The 18,263-nt window shown below is 41.5% G+C and overlaps 1 protein-coding gene across 4 annotated transcripts in view; it reads right to left on the reverse strand.

Moving 5' to 3' along the window:
• The window catches only part of YTHDC2 (YTH N6-methyladenosine RNA binding protein C2), a 235,940-nt gene that overhangs the window by 69,797 nt on the left and 147,880 nt on the right, over positions 1 to 18,263 (reverse strand). For 2 of the 4 annotated variants that reach the window (XM_086323297.1, XM_086323295.1), the window contains exons 1-2: positions 3,488 to 3,896; positions 1,422 to 1,512 (exon numbers count right to left, since the gene is read on the reverse strand). Coding sequence is in view for 2 of the 4 variants with exons in the window: in XM_086323295.1 (XP_086179421.1) it covers positions 1,422 to 1,512; positions 3,488 to 3,671 (275 nt within the window). In the remaining 2 variants the exon portion in view is untranslated. Of the gene's footprint in view, positions 1 to 1,421; positions 1,513 to 3,487; positions 3,897 to 18,263 lie in introns of those variants that run through there. The other 2 variants (XM_086323296.1, XM_086323298.1) reach the window with 1 other exon arrangement.

The raw sequence follows: 18,263 nt of genomic DNA on the forward strand, positions 1-18,263 counted from the left end.
TGCATTGGCAGGCAGATTCTTTACCACTGAGCCATCTGGGAAGCCTAAGCAAAATACTTGGATACCTATTAAGCAGCACCTTCAGCAATCACAAGACTGTACTTGGAAAACCTGCTTTCTTATACTTTATATCTATTCTCTCTACAAGGTTTTAACAAATTTACTTTGTAAGTTTCATTTTATCTAACTTGGACTAAGAGGAATAGGAAACAATTTTGTTTTATTCATGAACAAATTAAAGACTCAGAAAAGTGTGCTCTTAGAACCAAAACATAGTGATACCAGTTCAGGAAAAATGAAACAAATTATAAGGAGGTAAAATCCGGGGTATGGGAATATTTGACTGGAATTTCTAAGAAAGCATAAGGATATAGTAAAGAACACAAAACAAGTGGTATTCTAACAAGAGTATTTTTACCAAAAGGTGAACAGTTATTAAAAAAAAAAAAAAAATCAAATCAAAGTAAATTCAACTCTCTAAAAGGAGATGAAAAACAAAATCCAACACACATAGCTTCATTTCAAAAGAAAGGATAGTAAAAAAAAAAAAAAAAAAGTGATCAGAAAAACAACTGTAAATTATCACACAGTAATTCTGCAATCTGTTTTTAAAACTCAAGTAAGAAGCTCAAAATAAACTGCAGGATCACAGAATCTCAACTACCACAAAGAGATTAACTCTTTCATTTTTTTACATTAAAAAAAAAATAAAACTGGCATTTAAAGTTAAGGGACATGATCAAACTAAACAATGAAGCACTGAGAGACTGGGAGTAGAATCTAGGTTTCTTGCCCTTTTCTTCATACCTCTCAAATAGGTATAATGGAACCATAATACCAGGCACAAAAGAAAAAAAAAAGAGAGAGAGAGAGAGAGAAAGACTAATTTGCTAAATTAACAAAGTTAATTCTAGATTAAAAAAAAAAGATCTTTACTCAGGAGTGAACATAAGTTCCATTTTATTTAATCATTTCTAATCATCAGCTTTGTGACTTGGTATGAAAGAAAACAACAAGCATGTGTTCCAAAGCATACCATAATAGTACAGTAGCTTTGAAAGAGATAAGTTCTGTTAATAATTGTATTTATTATTTTAAGGTTATCCATTCTTCAAGGAAAAAAAAAGAGTTTTGGTTTCTATAAAAAAAGAAAATATCTTTCTGAATGCAATCAACTTCAACTTTTAAACCATTTTACTAACATCTTAAAATTTACCTTCTTCCCCCACTCTCTCCAACCAGGGAAAACAAAAAAAGGGGATAGGAAGAAAAGCAAAGAGCTGAGTTTGGTACAAACATAAATCAGATCTTCTATATACAATATAATTAAGGATGTGAATCTAAAATGGTTTAACTATTTAGTCAAAAACCTTTCTCTTTTTCAGTAAAGTTTTTTTAATTGAGAAAAGTTATCAGCTTACCCTTTACTTTTAGAAACCAAACCAAGAGACTGACTCAATCGATGAATAAAGGCTCTTTCTGTACTGGTCAAAGAAGAAGGAAATTCCATTTCTATATGGAAAAAAAAAAAAAAACCCACAATGCATCATTTACTTGATAGGCAAATTTCTTTCAAGGTATTTCAGTACACATATATTTATAAAATTTGAAAAAATCATATAAGCATATAATCACATTTACCACATTTTATGTGAAAAGTCAATACAGGTATACCTCAGTGAGATTTTGGGTTTGGTTCCAGATTCTTGCAATAAAACAAATATAATAAAAAATAATAAAGCAAGTCATACAAATTTTTTCGGTTTCCAGGGCCTATGCTAGTTTGTTCCTGGCCCTATTTATGGTTACACTAAAAGACTCTGATGCTGGGAGGGATTGGGGGCAGGAGGAGAAGGGACGACAGAGGATGAGATGGCTGGATGGCATCACTGACTCGATGAACGTGAGTTTGAGTGAACTCCGGGAGTTGGTGATGGACAGGGAGGCCTGGCGTGCTGCGATTCATGGGGTCGCAAGGAGTTGGACACGACTGAGCGACTGAACTGAACTGAACACTATAGTCTATTAAATGTGCAATAGCATTATGTATTAAAAAACAATGTATACACAGTAATTTAAAAATACTTTATTGATAAAATATGCTAACCATCATTCGACAACAGAGAATTGTCACAAACCTTCAACTGTTTAAAAAAGAAAAAACTATTTAAAAAATCTGCAAAGTACAATAAAGTGTAATAATCAGATATACCTGTACTAATTAACCACTTAATGTCTACCAGAATTCTGGTATCAGTAACACTTAAACCTAAATATGATAAAGGACTCTGATGTTCACCAAAGATTACTACTCTTACTTGTGCTGAAATCTTGAGCTCCTATAAAAACTGACGAAGTTTACTATCTTAACTTACTTCTTGTTTATTAACAAAATGCTTATTTCCTTCAATGATGAGGTATGCTCAAGAATTTTGAACGCTCAGCATCAGATTCCATTGTCTTTGCCTTCAAAACTGCACAGAATTCATATTTTACTATCTCAGACTGGATACGTTGCATATTTCTGGGGCTTCATATCTGTTTTCTTCTTCTTCTTTTTTTTTTTAAGACGCTTTTAATTAAGCTTCCGGAGTAAGGGGGTCTTGTATTTAGACCACCAAATCAGAATGAGCACTTAATATATGCTGTACTGATCACAGGTCGACTGCTGATTCTGCGCTGTGTGACTCAAGTCGCTTTCTAACCTTAAGAGGTGTGGAAGATGCTTTGTCTACCAGGAGTTTAACTCCTTTTTTAAAAACTATTTAATAGAGTGATGCTTCCAGGATTTAAGCAAAGGACTGCATGTTGCCACTTCATTTATCTGAACGGTTTCCTTCCGCTTCTCTACTTCCTTAACTCAAACTAAACCTGCTGCTGCTGCTGCTGCTGCTGCTGCGTCGCTTCAGTCGTGTCCGACTCTGTGCGACCCCATAGACGGCAGCCCACCAGGCTACCCCGTCCCTGGGATTCTCCAGGCAAGAACACTGAAGTGGGTTTCCATTTCCTTCTTCAACGCATGAAAGTGAAAAGTGAAAGTGAAGTCGCGCAGTCGTGTCCGACTCTTTGCGACCCCATGGACTGCAGCCTACCGGGCTCCTCCGTCCACGGGATTTTCCAGGCAAGAGTACTGGAGTGGGGTGCTAAACCTACCTCGATTTAGAAAAAAGAAAAAAAAGCAGGGGCTAAACAACACCTAAAAGTTGTGGCAAAGCTACCGGAAGGCCTCTCCCTAGGGAAAGAAATGCCTCCTGCTACGGAGCAACCTGATTTTTTCGTTTTCGGACCCCACGAAGGGTCCCGAAACTTGGCTGACCCGCAGGACTCGGCGGCTCCTCGCAGCCCAGGAGAGGGCGACCACGCCGGCCTCTGCCCCCCGCCCGGGCCGGGCCGTCTTCCCTCCCACGCGTGAGGCAGCCCCTGCCCACCGAGGGGCCGGGCTTCCGGGAGGTGGGGCAGCCGGCGGGGTCCCTGTCAGGAACCTCACCTCTCTGGTCCCCATAGCGGAAGCGCTCCAGAGCGATATTGACTGCGATCTTCACCTCCTCGTCTATACGAATGTCCTTCAGCCCCTTGGCACGGCCGCCGCCCCCAGGGCAACAGGGCGCGGGGCCGCCTCCGCCCCCACCGGGAGCCGGGGGCCGCGGGGAGACGCTGCTCGGCCTAGACATGGCCCTGAGGAGACGTTCTCCCCGCGATAGAGCGGCCAGGCCTGCCGGCTGACAGCCAACGACCGCGAGCCTGGGCCTCTCGGGCGCTGGCTGGGGCCGGACGTATTCACAGGCGGCCTGCACTGCGCAGGGAGCACCAGAAAGCCCTCGGTCTCCACAACAGCCGGCGAAGTGCCGGCGCCAGTGAAGCTCCAGCCCGGCGAACAGCGCGGCCGTGATGACGTCACCGGAGCCGGCGCCCGTGACCTCAGCGCGCAGGCCTCCCAGGCCTGGGGGCGCTGCACCCCAGTCTCCAGCTCGACAGCTGTGTTTCTCCCCGTTGTCTCCGGTCTTCAGCTACACCCTCACCGAGGGGCCCTTATTCGATCGCTATGTGGTTAAATCCTTTGTTAACTCATCCAATAAGCATGTGTGGGCTCTTACTCTGTGTCCTAGATATACATTGGGAAACCGGACAGAAGGAGTTCCTGCCCTCAAGGAGTTTGCGTTCTATTGGGGGTAGTGTTGCCAGATTTAGTAAATAAAAATACAAGATGCCCCGTTTATTTGAATGTCAGATAAAGAACAAAATTTTAGTATAGGGCTTTCCCATGCAATATGTGGAAGCACACAGACTGAAGAACTCCCTGGGCTTCCCTAATGGCTCAGACAATAAAGAATCTACCTGGGATGCAGGGGGTTTGATTTCTGGCTTGGGAAGATACTCTGGGGAAGGGAATGTCTACCCAGTACAGTATTCTTGCCTGTAGAATTCCGGGGACAAAGGAGCCTGGCCAGCTAGTGTTTAGTTGGACACAATTGAGAACACAAGAATACTAGGAGTAAAGAATTACTCAATATCTGAAATGCAAATTCAACTGAGCGGCCTTATTTGGCAACCCTAGACGGGAAAAACAGGCACTAACCAAAAAAATGATTAAATGGTAGTTGTAAGTGCTATGTGAGGTAATGGAATAGGAAGATGGAACCTTCAGGCTGCGAAGTCAAGGAAGATTATGAGAATGTCCGTTTACATTTATACAGTTACACTAACACAAACCTAAACCCAGCCACACTGCTTCCACTCTGGTCTTCCTATTATCCATTATCCAGAAAGCAACTAGAATGATCTTTTTAAAAACACATTGAAAAGATCTTGGTTCTCAGTATCTTTGAGTTCCTTATCCACTGTTTCAACCAACCACTAAACCAAAAATTTTTTTTCAATTCAGAAAGTTCCAAAGAGCAAAGCTTGAATTTACTATGAATTGCAACTATGTACACAGTATTTATATCCTATTAGGTATTGTATGTGATTTAGAGATGATTCTAAGTATATAACAGGATGTGTATAGGTTATATGCAAATACTACTATTATTTTAAAGGCTTCCCTTATAGCTCAAGTTGGTAAAGAATCTGCCTGCAATGCAGGAGACCCTGGTTTGATTGCTGTGTCCGAAAGATCCCCTGGAGAAGGGATAGGCTACCCTCTCCAGTATCGTTGGACATCCTTTTTGGCTCAGCTGGTAAGGAATCAGCCTGCAATGCAAGAGACCTGGATTGAATCCCTGGATTGGGAAGATCCCCTGGAGAAGGGAAAGGCTACCCACTCCAGTATTCTGACCTGGAGAATTCCAGGACTGTATAGTCCATGGGGTCACAAAGAGCCAAACACGGCTGAACAACTTTCACTCACTGCCATTTTATATAAGGGACTTGGATTTTTGTATCCTCAAGGCCTCCTGGAACCAATGCCTACAGACAGAGAGAAAACTGTACAAGCCAAGTAGGATAACATCCCTACACAAAGCACTGTTATCAGTCCCCACTGCAACTCTAAAATACCCTCATTTCCTTACTAAGACCCTTAAAACTCTACATGATCTGGCATCTGTCTACCCCCATAAGGCTCATCTGTGACCATTCTCATCCTCACAGTGCTCAAATGCACTGATTCATTCCTGTCCCTTGAACATATCAAGCACATTACTATCAGGGAAACTTTCCACTTGAACAGTTTCCTCCTGCACATGACAGTCTCCCTCCCAATACTTCATATGGATGCCTCTTTCTCATTATTAAAGCCATCATCATTATCCCTTATCTAGATAGGCTCTCCCACAGTAAACCATTATCATTTAATATTGTTTGAAATTACTTTATTTATATACTTATTATTTGCTCTTCCCACTACAACATAAGCCTTTTAAGAGCAGGAACCTTGTTTATCTTGTCAATATTTCATCAGCAGCAAGAACTGTATGGTCATGCAATAATTATTTATTGATTTTCCATATTTGTATAATAGAATCTATAATTAAGATTTTTCATCTCTATTCTTTACAAATTTTCTTCATAATTCTTGGAATCCTAATCAATTTGATTGATTAGGCAGAGGTGAGCAGTGGCCTGCTGCAGGGCTGGGGACACTGAGTATAGCAGGGCATGCATGGGACCTTTTGAAGGAGGTGCCATTATCTTCATTATCTGCACCATACTTTGGCCCCAGGTAAATAACAGGGAGGGAACACAGCCCCACCCATCAACAGAAAATTGGATTAAAGATTTACTGATCCTGGCCCCAGCCATCAGAACAAGACCCAATTTTCCCCTCAGTCAGTCTCTCCCATCAGGAAGCTTCCATAAGCCTCTTATCCTTTTCCGAAAGAGGGCAGATAGACTGAAAACCACAATCCCAGGAAACTAACCAATCTGATCACAAGGACCACAGCCTTGTCTAACTCAATGAAACTGTGATCCATGCCCTGTAGGGCTATCCAAGATGGACGGGTCATGGTGGAGAGTTCTAACAAAACATGGTTCACTGGAGAAGGGAATGACAAACCACTTCAGTATGCTTGCCTTGAGAACCCCATGAACAGTATGAAAAGACAAAAAGACAGGACACTGAAAGATGAGCTCACAGATCAGTAGGTGCCCGATATGGTACTAGAGATCAGTGGAGAAATAACTCCAGAAAGAATGAAGAGACAAAGTCAAAGCAAAATATACCACCCAGTTCTGGATGTGACTGGTGATGGAAGTAAAGTCAGATGCTGTAAAGAGGAATATTGCATAGGAACCTGGAATGTTAGGTCCACGAATCAAGGCAAATTGGAAGTGGTCAAACAGGAAATGGCAAGAGTGAATGTTGACATTCTAGGACTCAGTAAACTAAAATGGACTGAAATGGGTGAATTCAACTCAAATGACCATTATATCTACTACTGTGGGCAGGAACCCTTAGCAAAAATGGAGTAGCCATCATAGTCAACAAAAGAGTCCAAAATGCAGTACTTCGATGCAATCTCAAAAATGACAGAATGATTGCTGTTCATTTACAAGGCAAACCATTCAGTGTCACACTAATCCAAGTCTATGACCTGACCAGTAATGCTGAAGAAACTGAAGTTGAATGGTTCTATGAAGACCTACAAGACCTTCTAGAACTAACACCCAAAAAAGATGTCCTTTTCATTATAGGGGACTGGAATGCAAAAGTAGAAAGTCAAGAAACACCTGGAGTAACAGGCAAATTTGGCCTTGGAATGCAGAATGAAGCAGGGCAAAGGCTAATAGAGTTTTGCCAAGAGAACGCACTGGTCATAGCAAAAACCCTCTTCCAACAACACAAGAGAAGACTCTATACATGGACATCACCAGATGGTCAATACTGAAATCAGATTGATTATATTCTTTGCAGCCAAAGATGGAGAAGTTCAATAGAGTCAGCAAAAACAAGACCAGGAGCGGACTGTGGCTCAGATCATGAACTCCTTATTGCCAAATTCAGACGTAAATTGAAGAAAGTAGGGAAAACCACCAGACCGTTCAGTTATGGCCTAAATCAAATCCCTTACAACTGTACAGTGGAAGTGATAAATAGATTCAAGGGATTAGATCTGATAGAGTGCCTCAAGAACTATGGACAGAGGTACATGACATTGTATACTGAAGTGAAAGTCACTCAGTCGTATCCGACCCTTTGTGACCCCATGGACTACATACAGTCCATGGGATTCTCCAGGCCAGAATACTGGAGTGGGCAGCCTTTACCTTCTCCAGGGGATCTTCCCAACCCAGGAATAGAACACAGGTCTGTTGTATAGAACACAGGACATAGTATAAGAGGCAAGATCATCCCCAAGGAAAAGAAATGCTAAAGGGCAAAACGGTTGTGTGAGGAGGCCTTAGAAATAGCTGTGAATAGAAGAGAAGTGAAAGGCAAAGGAGAAAAGGAAAGATATACCCATTTGAATGCAGAGTTCCAAAGAATAGCAAGGAGAGATAAGAAAGCCTTCCTTAGCAATCAATGCAAAGAAGTAGAGGAAAACAATAGGGAAAACAAATGGGAAAAACTAGAGATCTCTTCAAGAAAATTAGGGATATCAAGGGAACATTTCATTGAAAGATGGGTGCAATAAAGGACAGAAATGGTATGGACCTAACAGAAGAAGAAGATAGTAAGAAGAGGTAGCAAGAATACAATGAAGAAATACAAAAAAGATTTTCATGACCCAGATAATCACAATGGTGTGATCACTCACCTAAAGCCAAATATCCTGGAATGCAAAGTCAAGTGGGCCTTAGGAAGCATCACTATGAACAAAGCTAGTGGAGGTGATGGAATTCCAATTGAGCTATTTCAAATCCTAAAAGATGATGTTGTGAAAGTGCTGCACTCAAAATGCCAGCAAATTTGGAAAACTCAGCAGCGGCCACAGGACTGGAAAAGATCAGTTTTCATTCCAATCCCTAAGAAAGGCAATGCCAAAGAATGCTCAAACTACCACACAGTTGCACTCATCTCACACGCTACCAAAGTAACTTGAGAAATCTGTATGCAGGTCAGCAAGCAACAGTTAGAACTGGACATGGAACAACAGACTGGTTCCATATATGGAAAGGAGTACATCAAGGTTGTATATTGTCACCCTGTTTATTTAACTTATATGTGGAGTACATCATGAGAAACCCTGGGCTGGATGAAACACAAGCTAAAAACGAGATTGCCGGGAGAAATATCAATAACCTCAGATATGCAGATGACACCACGCTTATGGCAGAAAGTGAAGAAGAACTAAAGAGCCTCCTGATGAAAGTGAAAGAGGAGAGTGAAAACTTTGGCTTAAAGCTCAACATTCAGAAAACAAAGATCATGGCATCCGGTCCCATCACTTCGTGGCAAATAGATGGGGAAACAGTGGAAACAGTGTCAAACTTTATTTTGGGGGGCTCCAAAATCACTGCAGATGGTGACTGCAGCCATGAAATGAAAAGACGCTTACTCCTTGGAAGAAAAGTTATGACCAACCTAGACAGCATGTTAAAAAGCAGAGACATTACTTTGCCAACAAAGGTCCGTCTAGTCAAGGCTATGGTTTTTCTAGTACCATGTACGGATGTGAGAGTTGGACCATAAAGAAAGCTGAGCACTGAAGAATTGATGCTTTTGAACTGTGGAGTTGGAGAAGACTCTTGAGAGTCCCTTGGACTGCAAGGAGATCCAACCAGTCCATCCTAAAGGAAATCAGTCCTGAATATTCATTGGAAGGACTGATGCTGAAGCTGAAACTCCAATACTTTGGCCATCTGATGCGAAGCAGTGACTCATTTGAAAAGACCCTGCTGCTGGGGAAGATTGAAGGCAGGAGGAGAAGGGGATCACAGAGGATGAGGTGGTTGGATGGCATCACCGACTCGAAGGACATGAGTTTGAGTGAACTCCAGGAGTTGGTGATGGACAGGGAGGTCTGGCGTGCTGCAGTCCATGGGGTCACAAAGAGTCAGAAATGGCTGAGCAACTGAACTGAAATGAACTAAATCAGTTTGACTGGCCACTGGAAAGAGTTCTTGATAAGCAGAAATGGGTCTTGTACCCTGGTTCTGGCATGGTTACCAGTGAACTGTGTGGACATTTTCTATTAATACTATGTTGATTTCTGTGTAACCTAAATTCCTCAGCTGTGCAATAATAATGCCACAATTTATTAAGTGCCCAGGGGCACACTCTTTATTTTTCCAGTCCTCATGAAACCATATGAAGTAGTTATATTGCCTCAGATACAAATGAGGAAACTGGCTGGATAAGGTTAAAACTGGTCCAATGTCATGCTAGCAATAATCAATGAGGTAATGGAAACTAGGCCCAGCTGATTCTGAGGCCTAGCTTCATTCCAGGACAAATCATAAGTAGAAGATTATATTTGAATTCACCAAATATATTGTGATGAAACTGAAAACATTTTATGTGGGGTCAGACACATATCTAATCTCCCTCCATAACTTCTTTATTCCACTGTTTATTGGCTCCATCATTTATAAGCTTTGTGAATTGACTATTTACTTTGCCTTCCCAGCTTCATGTTCCCATCCATAAAATGGGTATGTTTAATATTCATTTTATAGGATTTTTTAAAATCCTAAAAAATCCTATTTTTTTATAGGATTGCTATGAGTTTGACATAAGATGTAAATATCAAGCATTGATCTGATGTGTGCTGCTTTTTTCTTTCTTCTTTTCTTTTGGAATAAATGCCGAAATATTCATAGTCCTACTTGGAGAAGGAAAGGGCAACCCACCCCAGTATTATTGTCTGGAGAATCCCATGGGCAGAGAAGACTGGTGAGCTATAGTTATGGGGTTGCAAAGAGTCAAACAAGACTGAAGCAACTTGGCAGCAGCAGCAGTACCTAGTAAGAGTATGGAATATGTTTGTTGAAATAAAAGAGAATATTTACCTATATTATATATCAATAAATTATAAGGTTAATCAGATTCTTCATTATCTAACATTTTTGTATACTCCTAGAAATTTCTGTTGCTTAGGGTGAAACCCGGCAGTTCTACTTTATACATATGCTTTGGGGAAAAAATTAAAATTAGAGAAGATATGGAATATTTACAAATGATTTCAAGTTGAACTTAGTGTAGATAGATCTAAAGTTTTAGTGTTTTGTTTTTGCTGGTGTATAGTTATGGTCTGTGGAAGGACTTAACTTCCCTATGTGTGTGCGCCTGCTCAGTCGTGTCCAACTTTCGGTGACCCCGTGGACTGTAGCACACCAGGCTCCTCTGTCCATGGGATTTTCCAGGCAAGAATACTGGAGTGGGTTGCCATTTCCTTCTCCAGGGGATCTTTCTGACCCACATTGTTATTACTATTATAGGAATTAAGTTAGACTATATCTGGCGCATTTAGCGCGCGCAGCTGTGACCAGCGTACTTAGCACGGCCGAGAGGAGCTACCCCACGTCCGAGGTCAGGCGCAGAAGCCGGGAGGACCCCATGCCCGAGCGAAGGCGGCCAAGAGGAGTTGCCCCACGTCCGAGGTCAGGGGCAGCGGCCGAGAGCACCAGGCTGTGACAGCGCAGGAACGGCCGAGAGGCGCTACTCCACGTCCGAGGTCAGGGGAGGCGGCCGGGAGGACCTACCCCACATGCGAGGCCAGGAGCGGGGGCTGGGAGGACCTACCCCACCTCCAAGGAGTGGTGGCTGTGTGGGCGCAGGAGGTCTTAGTGGAGCTATTCCACGTTCAAGGTCAAAAGGGGTGGTGGTGAGGAGATACCCCTCGTTCAAGGTAAGGAGCAGTGGCTGCGCTTTGCTGGAGCAGCCGTGAAGAGATTATCCCACGTCCAAGGTAATATAAACCCAAGTAAGGCAGTAGGTGTTGCAAGAGGGCATCAGAGGGCAGACACACTGAAACCATACTCACAGAAAACTAGTCAATCTAATCACACTAGGACCACAGCCTTGTCTGACTCAATGAAACTAAGCCATTCCCGTGGGACAACCCAAGACGGGCAGGTCATGGTGGAGAGATCTGACAGAATGTGGTCCACTGGAGAAGGGAATGGCAAACTGCTTCAGTATTCTTGCCTTGAGAACCCCATGAACAGTATGAAAAGGCAAAATGATAGGATACTGAAAGAGGAACTCCCCAGGTCAGTAGGGGCCCCATATGCTACTGGAGATCAGTGGAGAAATAACTCCAGAAAGAATGAAGGGATGGAGCCAAAGCAAAAACAATACCCAGTTGTGGATGTGACTGGTGATAGAAGCAAGGTCCGATGCTGTAAAGAGCAATATTGCATAGGAACCTGCAATATTGAATCATGAATATTCATGAATCAAGGCAAATTGGAAGTGGTCAAACAAGAGATGGCAAGAGTGAATGACGACATTCTAGGAATCAGCGAACTCAAATGGACTGGAATGGGTGAATTTAACTCAGATGACCATTATATCTACTACTGCAGGCAGGAATCCCTCAGAAGAAATGGAGTAGCCATCATGGTCAACAAAAGAGTTCAAAATGCAGTACTTGGATGCAATCTCAAAAACTACAGAAGGATCTCTGTTCATTTCCAAGGCAAACCATTCAATATCACAGTAATCCAAGTCTATGCCCCAACCAGTAACACTGAAGCAGCTGAAGTTGAACGGTTCTTTGAACCTACAAGACCTTCTAGAACTAACACCCAAAAAAGATGTCCTTTTCATTATAGGGGACTGGAATGCAAAAGTAGAAAGTCAAGAAACACCTGGAATAACAGGCAAATTTGGCCTTGGAATATGGAATGAAGCAGGGCAAAGACTAATAGAGTTTTGCCAAGAAAATGCACTGGTCATAGAAAACACCCTCTCCCAACAACAAAAGAGAAGACTACACATGGACGTCACCAGATGGTCAACACCGAAATCAGATTGATTATGTTCTTTGCAGCCAAAGATGGAGAAGCTCTATACAGTCAACAAAAACAAGACGGGGAGTTGACTGTGGCTCAGATCATGAACTCTGTATTGCCAAATTCAGAGTGAAATTGAAGAAAGTAGGGAAAACCACTAGACCATTCAGGTATGACCTAAATCAAATCCCTTATGATTATACAATGGAAGTGAGAAATAGATTTAAGGGACTAGATCTGATAGATAGAGTGCCTGATGAACTATGGACGGAGGTTCGTGACATTGTACAGGAAACAGGGATCAAGACCATCTCCTTGGAAAAGAAATGCAAAAAAGCAAAATGGCTGTCTAGGGAGGCCTTACAAATAGCTGTGAAAAGAAGAGAAGAGAAAAGCAAAGGAGAAAAGGAAAGATATAAGCATCTGAATGCAGAGTTCCAAAGAATAGCAAGGAGAGATAAGAAAGCCTTCCTCAGCGATCAATGCAAAGAAATAGAGGAAAACAACAGAATGGGAAAGACTAGAGATCTCTTCAAGAAAATTAGAGATACCAAGGGAACATTTCATGCAAAGATGGGCTCTATGAAGGACAGAAATGGTATGGACCTAACAGAAGCAGAAGATATTAGGAAGGGGTGGCAAGAATACACAGAAAAACTGTTCAAAAAAGATCTTCACGACCCAGATAATCACGATGATGTGATCACTCACCCACAGCCAGACATCCTGGAATGTGAAATGAAGTTGGCCTTAGAAAGCATCACTATGAACAAAGCTAGTGGAGGTGATAGAATTCCAGTTGAGCTATTTCAAATCCTGAAAGATGATGCTGTGAAAGTGCTGCACTCAATATGCCAGCACATTTGGAAAACCCAGCAGTGACCACAGGACTGGAAAAGGTCAGTTTTCATTCCAATCCCAAAGAAAGGCAATGCCAAAGAATGCTCAAACTACCACACAATTGCACTCATCTCACACACTAGTAAAGTAATGTTCAAAATTCTCCAAGCCAGGCTTCAGCAATACGTGAACCGTGAACTTCCTTATGTTCAAACTGGTTTTAGAAAAGGCAGAGGGACAAGAGACCAAATTGCCAACATCCTCTGGATCATGGAAAAAGCAAGAGAGTTCCAGAAAAACATCTATTTCTGCTTTGTTGATTATGCCAAAGCCTTTGACTGTGTGGATCACAATAAACTGTGGAAAATTCTGAAAGAGATGGGAATACCAGACCACCTCACCTCCCTCTTGAGAAATTTGTATGCAGGTCAAGAAGCAACAGTTAGAACTGGACATGGAACAACAGACTGGTTCCAAATAGGAAAAGGAGTATGTCAAGGCTGTATATTGTCACCCAGCTTATTTAACTTATATGCAGGGTACATCATGAGAAATGCTGGGCTGGAAGAAGCACAAGCTGGAATCAAGATTGCTGGGAGAAATATCAATAACATCAGATATGCAGATGATACTACCCTTATGGAAGAAAGTGAAGAGGAACTAAAAAGCCTCTTGATGAAAGTGAAAGTGGAGAGTGAAAAAGTTGGCTTCAAGCTCAACATTCAGAAAACGAAGATCATGGCATCTGTTCCCAACTCTTCATGGGAAATAGATGGGGAAACAGTGGAAACAGTGTCAGACTTTATTCTTTTGGGCTCCAAAATCACTGCAGATGGTGACTGCAGCCATGAAATTAAAAGATGCTTACTCCTTGGAAGAAAAGTTATGACCAACCTAGATAGCATATTGAAAAGCAGAGACATTACTTTGCCAACAAAGGTCCGTCTAGTCAAGGCTATGGTTTTTCCAGTGGTCATGTATGGATGTGAGAGTTGGACTGTGAAGAAAGCTGAGCACTGAAGCATTGATGCTTTTGAACTGTGGTGTTGGAGAAGACTCTTGAGATTCCCTTGGACTGCAAGGAGATCCAACCAGTCCATTCTGAAGGAGGTCAGCCCTGGGATTTCTTTGGAAGGAATGGTGCTAAAGCTGAAACTCCAGTACTTTGGCCACCTCATGCGAAGTGTTGACTCATTGGAAAAGACTCTGACAGGGACGTTAGAGGATGAGATGGCTGGATGGCATCACTGACTCGATGGACATGAGTCTCAGTGAACTCCGAGAGTTGGTGATGGACAGGGAGGCCTGGTGTGCTGCGATTCATGGGGTTGCAAAGAGTCAGACACGACTGAGCGACTGAACTGAACTGATATTACCTTTATGCAAATGAAGTACTTAGTACAATTCTTAGATAATCCTTAACAGTCAGCACTAACAGCTAGATGCTTTTAACTTCAAGTAACAGGAAACCCAATTTAAAAAAAAAAAAAAAAAAGGCCCCAAATAAGGACATTTCTTATCTAAGGTAGCACAAAGTCACAGGATAGGGTGGTTCCAGGATTGATTATTTCAACATTGTATACCAATGTTGTCAGTCATGCAGAATCTGTTCACCTTACCAGCCTGCCTTCTTAGGGCTTGACACTACCCTTTGGTTGTAGGTCCAAGTAAGCAAACCATTACAAAGCCCAAGATAAAGACAAAATAAGTGCCTCCTGTCTGATGTTTCTTTTTAAGATAAACTTTCCAAAAGTTCCAGAAATATATATGCTTAGGTATCCTAGTCAGAACATGGCTAACCAGCAAAGAAAAATGGGATTACCACGGCAAAGGATGAGATGGTTAGATGGGATCACCAATTCAACAGACATGAGTTTGAGCAAGCTCTGAGGGACAATAAAGGACAGGGAAGCCTGGCATGCTGCAGTCATGGGGTCACAAGAGTAGGACACAACTGAGCGACTGAACAACAAACATGAAAGGTCTGGTCTATGTTGAACAAGGTGGTCACCTAGAAAAAATGGACCAAATTTATGTTCTCATAGCAAGTAAAAAAGGGTGGAGAATGACTGTTGTGTAGGCAACAAAAGATATTATGTCAGTCAACAATGATTTCATCAAATATTTCTGGTTTCCTTCCTTTCTAGGGATGTCTCAGAATTGTTCTCCCTGGCCCTGTTGCAGTTGAGTGGGAACATTTGATTAGTTCTGGCCAGTGAGGGGTGAGTTGAAGTGCTATGTTTCATTTTCATTTTAACCTCACTTTTCACTGCAATTAGCTGCAAACAACTAACAAAACATGTCTAAGAAAGAAAGAAAATTATCCTACTCCAAACTGTTTAAAAACCCTAACACTACAAGAGAATATTTCTGAGAAAAATTAAACACTTAAACAAATGAAAACATATACTGTGTTCAGGGATGAGAAAACTCAGTAGAAATAAGATAGCAATTCTCCTCTTATCAGCATCAGTTCAGTTCAGTTCAGTCACTCAGTCGTGTCTGACTCTTTGCGACCCCATGGACTGCAGCACACCAGGCCTCCCTGTCCATCACCAACTCCCGGAATTTACTCAAACTCATGTCCATCAAGTCGGGGATGCCACCTAACCATCTCATCCTCTGTTATCCCCTTCTCCTCCTGCCTTCAATCTTCCCCAGCATCAGGGTCTTTTCAAATGAGTCAGTGCTTCGCATCAGATGGCCAAAGTATTGGAGTTTCAGCTTCAGCATCAGTCCTTCCAATGAATATTCAGGACTGATTTCCTTTAGGATGGACTGGTTGGATCTCCTTGCAGTCCAAGGGACTCTCAAGAGTCTTCTCCAACACCACAATTCAAAAGCATCAATTCTTCAGCACTCAGCTTTCTTTATAGTCCAACTCTCACATCCATACATGACTACTGGAAAAACCATAGCCTTGACTAGATGGACCTTTCTTGGCAAAGTAATGTCTCTGCTTTTTAACATGCTGTCTAGGTTGGTCATAACTTTCCTTCCAAGGAGTAAGCATCTTTTAATTTCATGGCTGCAGTCACCATCTGCAGTGATTTTGGAGCCCCCCAAAATAAAGTCAGCCACGTTTCCCCATCTATTTGCCATGAAGTGATGGGACTGGATGCCATGATCTTAGTTTTCTGAATGTTGAGCTTTAAGCCAATTTTTTCACTCTCCTCTTTCACTTTCATCAACAGGCTCTTTAGTTCTTCTTCACTTTCTGCCATAAGGGTGGTGTCATCTGCATATCTGAGGTTATTTATATTTCTCCCAGCAATCTTGATTCTAGCTTGTGCTTCATCCAGCCCAGCATTTCTCATAATGTACTCCACATATAAGTTAAATAAGCAGAGTGACAAGATTCAGCCTTAATGTACTCTTTTCCCTGTTTGGAACCAGTCTATTGTTCCATGTCCAGTTCTAACTGTTGCTTCCTGACCTACATGTAGATTTCTCAGGAGGCAGGTCAGGAGGTCTGATATTCCCATCTCTTTTAAAATTTTCCAGAGTTTGTTGTGATCCACATAGTCAAAGCCTTTGGCACAGTCAATAAAGCAGAAATAAACGTTTTTCTGGAATCCAGCACAATTTTTTTCTAAAACAGTAACAAGCTGATGCTTCATATAGGAATGCACTAAAATATCCAAAAAAACTCTAAGTAGAAAAAAGTGTTTGAGGGCTACCACAATCTGATTTACAGACTTACTAAAAAGCTACATTTCACAAGATAGTGTGGTGCTGACATAAATGTAAACAAATAGATCATTGCTACAAAATAGAGTTTAAAAATAAACCCATATATATTTGGACAACTGACTCTTGACAAAGGTAAAAGCTAACACACTGGAGGAAAGCTGAGCTTTTCAACAAATGGTGCTGAAACTGAATGGCCAAATGCAAATAATTCCAAACCTATCTCACTCCATATAAAAAATTAACTCAAAATGGATTATAGGCATTGCCTAAGGATACATCAAAGAAAATCTTTGTGACCTTGGGTTAGACAAAGATTTTTTTAAGATATACCACCAAAAAGCACAAATCATTAAAGGAAAAAACTGCTAAATTGGATTTCATCCAAGTTAAGAACTTTTGTTCTTTCAAAGACATGTTTAACAGATAAAACACAGACTGGGGGAAAATATTTACAAATCATATATCTGATAAAAGATATGTCCAGAATATATGAATAACCATCAAATACCATAATAAGAAAACAAACAACCACATTTTTTAAACTGGGCAAAGTTTGAATAGATACTTGACCAAAGAAGTTATATGGGTGGCAAATAAATACATTAAAAATGCTAAATATCATTCATCATTAGAAAAATGCATCTTAAATCCACCAAGGGATGCCACTACATACTGATCAGTGTGTCTAAATCTAAAATTAACTGATTTTACAAATTATCAGAGAGCAAGCTGAGGAATTGGAATTTTCATATTCTAAGATGGGAAACAAACCACTTTGGAACGGTATGGCAGTTTCTTTAAAAAATAAAACACAGGGTTTCCGTGGTGGCTCAGTGTTAAAGAATCTGCCTGCCAATGCAGGAGACATGAGTTCGAGCCCTGATCCAGGAAGATCCCATCTGCTGCGCGGCAGCTAAGCCTGTGTGCCACAGCTGTTGGGCCTGTGCTTTAGAGCCTGAGAGCCGCAGCTACTGAAGTACCACAATGAGAAGCCTGTATACCACAGCTAGAGAGGAAGCCCCACTCTCTGCAACTAGCGAAAACCCATGCATAGCAACAAAGACTGAGCATAGCCAAAAGTTAATTAATTAGAACACAAAACATATAGTTACCACAAAATCCAGCCATTCTATTCCTAGGTATTTACCCAAGAAAAACAGAAGCATGTATCTGTACAAAGACAAGAGCACAGATGTTCACAGCAGCTTTGTTCATAATAGCCCAAACACTGGAAAGAATACAAATATTCATCTGCAGGTGTATGGATAAAGAAATGGTGATACAGGCATACGGTGCAATACTGCCCAACTAGAAGAAGAATGAGCTGTTGTTACACACAGCAACATGGAAGAACATCAAAATAAATATACCAAATGAAAGAAGTCAGACAA

The sequence above is a fragment of the Bos grunniens genome, chromosome 10, assembly GCF_055505025.1.
Source record: "Bos grunniens cultivar Pamir isolate PY7600 chromosome 10, Bosgru_T2T1.0, whole genome shotgun sequence".
In the NCBI taxonomy this organism is placed as follows: Eukaryota; Metazoa; Chordata; class Mammalia; order Artiodactyla; family Bovidae; genus Bos; species Bos grunniens.